This window comes from Arachis hypogaea, chromosome 16 (genome assembly GCF_003086295.3).
Source record: "Arachis hypogaea cultivar Tifrunner chromosome 16, arahy.Tifrunner.gnm2.J5K5, whole genome shotgun sequence".
NCBI classification, from domain to species: domain Eukaryota; kingdom Viridiplantae; phylum Streptophyta; class Magnoliopsida; order Fabales; family Fabaceae; genus Arachis; species Arachis hypogaea.
In genome coordinates, this window is record NC_092051.1 from 16,584,809 (window position 1) to 16,588,972 (window position 4,164).

The window sequence follows — 4,164 nt, forward strand, 5'->3', positions numbered from 1 at the left end:
GTCAGCAGACTTTTAACGGAAGCGTCACAAGGTTAACAAAAGGACAAACGTGATTTAAAAATATTCATTTAAGGACTAATTTGGTTAAAAAAATAATTTGGGGACGAAAATGGAAAACGCGCGATCTTTCAGGGACGATTTTGAGTATTAACCCTTACCATTTCAGATTCCTTTAGAAGCGTTTATATTTTCGACACTTCTACTTATATCACTCAATTCTACCATCATGGTTGTCATCTATGATGGACACAGATACCAGACATGCAGATACGTGAATTTAAAATTCTTATAAGATACGGGGACACGGTATATATATAAAATATAAAGTATTTTTTTAGATAAATTGTAATGATATTTTCGTATTTTATTGATATTAAAATATAAATTAAATTTTTAATTATTTTTAATATTTTTTAATTATATAAAATATTTAAAATATTTTTTGTTTCAATAATTAATAATATATACTATTTCTAAACTCATTTTAAGAATATATACTAAGAATAAGGTTAGACACGCCGACACGTAATGGTATTTAGGTGTATTCAAGCGTGTCCGAATAAGTGTCAGACAAGAAGACACCTATGTCGGTTTGTCGAACAAGTGTCGATAAGTGTTGTGTTCAAAACTATGAAGCACAGACACTTTGCTGAGTTGTCGTGTCCACGTGTCAGACACATTTCATACACGACACTCACCGACACTCGTCCGACACGCGTGTCTGCTGTGTCCAACCGTGTCTTAATAAAAAATAAAAAATTCTTCTCCAGACACACTTGGACACACCTAAATACCATCACATGTCAGCGTGTCCAATCTTATTCTTAACATATATTTTTGAAATAAATTTAGATATAGTATATATTATTATTTATTAAAACAAAAATATATTTTAAATACTTGATATAATTAAAATAAAATATTAAAAATAATTAAAAAATTAATTTATATTTTAATATTAATAAAATATCAAATATATTATTACGATTTATCTAAAAAAATACTTTATATTTTATATGTATGCATATTCCATACCTTATAAAATTTTAAAATTTACGTGTTGACATGTCACGTGTCCATGCCATCATACGTTCAAAATATATTGGACAAGTGTCGGTCTGTGTTTCATAAGTTACCATTAGTTAGCACATTAAAAATGTAAATGTGAAATATGTTTAAAAAATGATTGAAAGTCTTAATTTATTTTTAAATTTTTGAATTAAATAGTTTTACGATTTAAATATTAAAAAATAATTAAGAAGATAACATAAGAATATAAATCATTACTCAAAAATCATTTTCCTTGGAAACGCGAAGTATGTCACGTGTGAAGTAAATGCATTATTGCATCATTATTAAGAAAACTGTACCTGGACCAACCATATCAAAACCAAGATAAATTATATTTATTTTTTATTTTTTAATATTAAAAGCAATTAATAGTATAAAAAATTTAAAAAAATATATACAAAAGATGATTACTTTCGTAAAAATATTTTTATATAAAAATAATATTACAAATGATTAGATAAATTAATATATTTAATTAAATAATTTTGATAGTTTATAATACTATTTTAGATACGAAAATATTTAATAATATAAAATTAATAAAAAATAATTAAAATTTTATTTAAATTAATAAATATTAAATAAAATAAATTTTAATTTTTTTTCTGACATTATCCTTTTAGATAAGGATACAAGGATGGTCCCGATTTTCTTCGACACAAACACGCAATAGTCGAAGGTGACTTCTCCCGTACTCTTTTAATTTGAGGTGTTGTTTTCGTGACTTTCAATCTCCAGTGTCCCGTCCCCATTATTCTTTATATATATAAACTAGCTTTGCTCAGCTTCTGTTGCCCAAAAGAAAAAGAAGATAGAAATGGATGGCATAAAGCATAGGAAGGTGGCAGTTAATGGCATCAACATGCATATTGCAGAGAAAGGAGAAGGCCCCGTGGTGCTCTTCCTCCACGGCTTCCCAGAGCTCTGGTACTCCTGGCGCCACCAGATTCTCGCTCTCAGCGACAGAGGGTACCACTGTGTGGCCCCTGATCTTCGGGGCTATGGGCAAACCGATGCTCCTGCTTCCATCGAAAGCTACACGAGCTTCCACATAGTGGATGACCTTGTGGCACTTATTCACTCTCTTCAAGTTGAGAAAGTGTTCTTAGTGGGTCATGATTGGGGTGCAATCATCGCTTGGTACCTCTGCATGCTTCATCCTGAAATGGTTAAAGCCTACGTATGCCTCAGCGTCCCCTTCCTTCGAAGAAATCCCACAGTTCCCACCGTGGACGCCATGCGTGCTCTCTACGGAGATAACTACTATATCTGCAGATTTCAGGTCCATAGGGTCCTTAGCTTCATTAATTCCGATTCTAACTACATTCTTGTATCTACATTATTATTGCTATGAAGCTGATTGATTGTTGTTTAATTAATTTGTTTTCAAATAGAAACCGGGTGAGATGGAAGCGGAAATGGCCGCAGCTGGGACTAAGTATGTGCTTCAAAACATCCTTACAACTCGCAAGCCTGGTCCTCCGATCTTGCCCCCGGGCGAGTTTGTATTCAATCCTGATATGAAAGACACCTTGCCTTCTTGGCTAACGGACGAGGATCTTGATTATTTTGTCTCCAATTTCGAGAGGACGGGATTCACCGGATCATTGAATTACTATAGGAACTTTAACCGGTTAGTTTGTTAATTAATTAATTAAGTTCTGAGTTAGTTGAGTAGTGCATTCATGATATTGATGAGAAAGAGTACAGTTAAATAACTCCTAACAACCAACTTTAAATAACTGTAATTAATAATTATTAATTTTATATTTTTAAAACATAAAATTTAAATATTCACTAATTTGTTTGTAGGAATTGGGAGCTTGAAGCACCATATAGTGGAGTGAAAATCAAGGTGCCAGTGAGATTCATCACAGGCGAATTGGACATGGTGTACACCTCACTAGGGTTAAAGGAGTATATCCACGACGGTCGCTTTAAGGAAGATGTACCAAATTTGGAGCATATAATTATTCAAACCGGAGTTGCTCACTTCAACACTATGGAGACACCAGAGGATGTCACTAATCATATTTACACATTCATTACCAAGTTCGATTTCCACTCCATCTAGACTCTGGAGTCTGGTCTACATATATTTGTGAAACAATCACTTTTTTTTTTTTTTTATACTAAAGATAGGAGACTCAACTCGCAACCTATTAATTGAATATGGGAAAATTATATCATTTGAGCTATTACTCATTAGCGTGAAACAATCACTCTTCCGTCTCCTTTGTACCATGTATTCATTAATAAGTATGTTATTCAAATAAGCGCGTTGGCAAACGCAGAGGAAAAAGCCCTGCGGAGAAACTCTTGAGCAAGCAATTCTTAGTATTTCTTTTTTATTATTTAGTTAATATAAATATTAAATTATTTTTAGTAAATAAATTTTAAAAAATATAAGTGTAAATTGTAGTAATTTATATGTGTAAAATTTTAATAAATATAAATGTAAATTATATGCTTATTATATCCAAAAAGTCGGTAAATATAACTATAAATTATTATTGGCCTAAGTCAAAAATAATAATATTTATTGATCATATTATTAAGTTAAGTATATAACTAATTTAAATAATGATGACAAACATTATTTTATTAGACTAAATACCCAATTATTTTCTAGATCAGCCTTTGCTAAGTGGTACAGGCCAAAGAAACAAAAATAGCAGCAGCACAAAGAGATCTCGGCTCTCTAACTCTTAAAGGCCAAAAAAATAATGCAAAAAAATCAACTGGGCTGAATGAAAAATAAATCCAACCCAAGTCCAAGAAGATTCTACCAAGTTGAAGCCTTCCAAATCCAACGTTCACAAGTTTGTTTCGGTCAGAATAAGAAAGAAAGAGATAACTCCGTCATTCTTGTTTATTTATCAGAGAAGAAAGAAATAGAAAGGTAAATCACACAAACAAATGTCTAATCACACTAATCAAAGCAAGTTAAAGTAAGTCAGAGAATAAAAGTGATTTATTTTCATGTGCATGCAATTTATTTTCTTCACTCCTTCAAATCTCGGCAACGCCAATTTGAGATAAATGAAAAAAGTGATTTCTGATAATCACTGCTGTGTATCAAAGGCTCAAATT

General features: G+C 31.3%; 1 protein-coding gene across 1 annotated transcript; it reads left to right on the top strand.

Moving 5' to 3' along the window:
- The first annotated feature begins 1,726 nt into the window (after positions 1 to 1,726).
- Positions 1,727 to 3,387, top strand: LOC112758080 (epoxide hydrolase 2). The gene is made up of 3 exons (XM_025806657.3): positions 1,727 to 2,353; positions 2,466 to 2,704; positions 2,884 to 3,387. The coding sequence occupies exons 1-3, from the start codon at positions 1,889 to 1,891 to the stop codon at positions 3,143 to 3,145; spliced, it is 966 nt and encodes a 321-aa protein (XP_025662442.1). The 5' UTR covers positions 1,727 to 1,888; the 3' UTR covers positions 3,146 to 3,387.
- The last annotated feature ends 777 nt before the right edge of the window (positions 3,388 to 4,164 follow it).

Coding starts and splice junctions, on each gene's coding strand:
- LOC112758080 (XM_025806657.3), top strand. CDS start 1,889: ATGGATGGCATAAAGCATAGGAAGGTGGCAGTTAATGGCATCAACATG. Junction 2,354..2,465: donor ACTATATCTGCAGATTTCAG/GTCCATAGGGTC, acceptor GTTTTCAAATAG/AAACCGGGTGAGATGGAAGC. Junction 2,705..2,883: donor TACTATAGGAACTTTAACCG/GTTAGTTTGTTA, acceptor ATTTGTTTGTAG/GAATTGGGAGCTTGAAGCAC.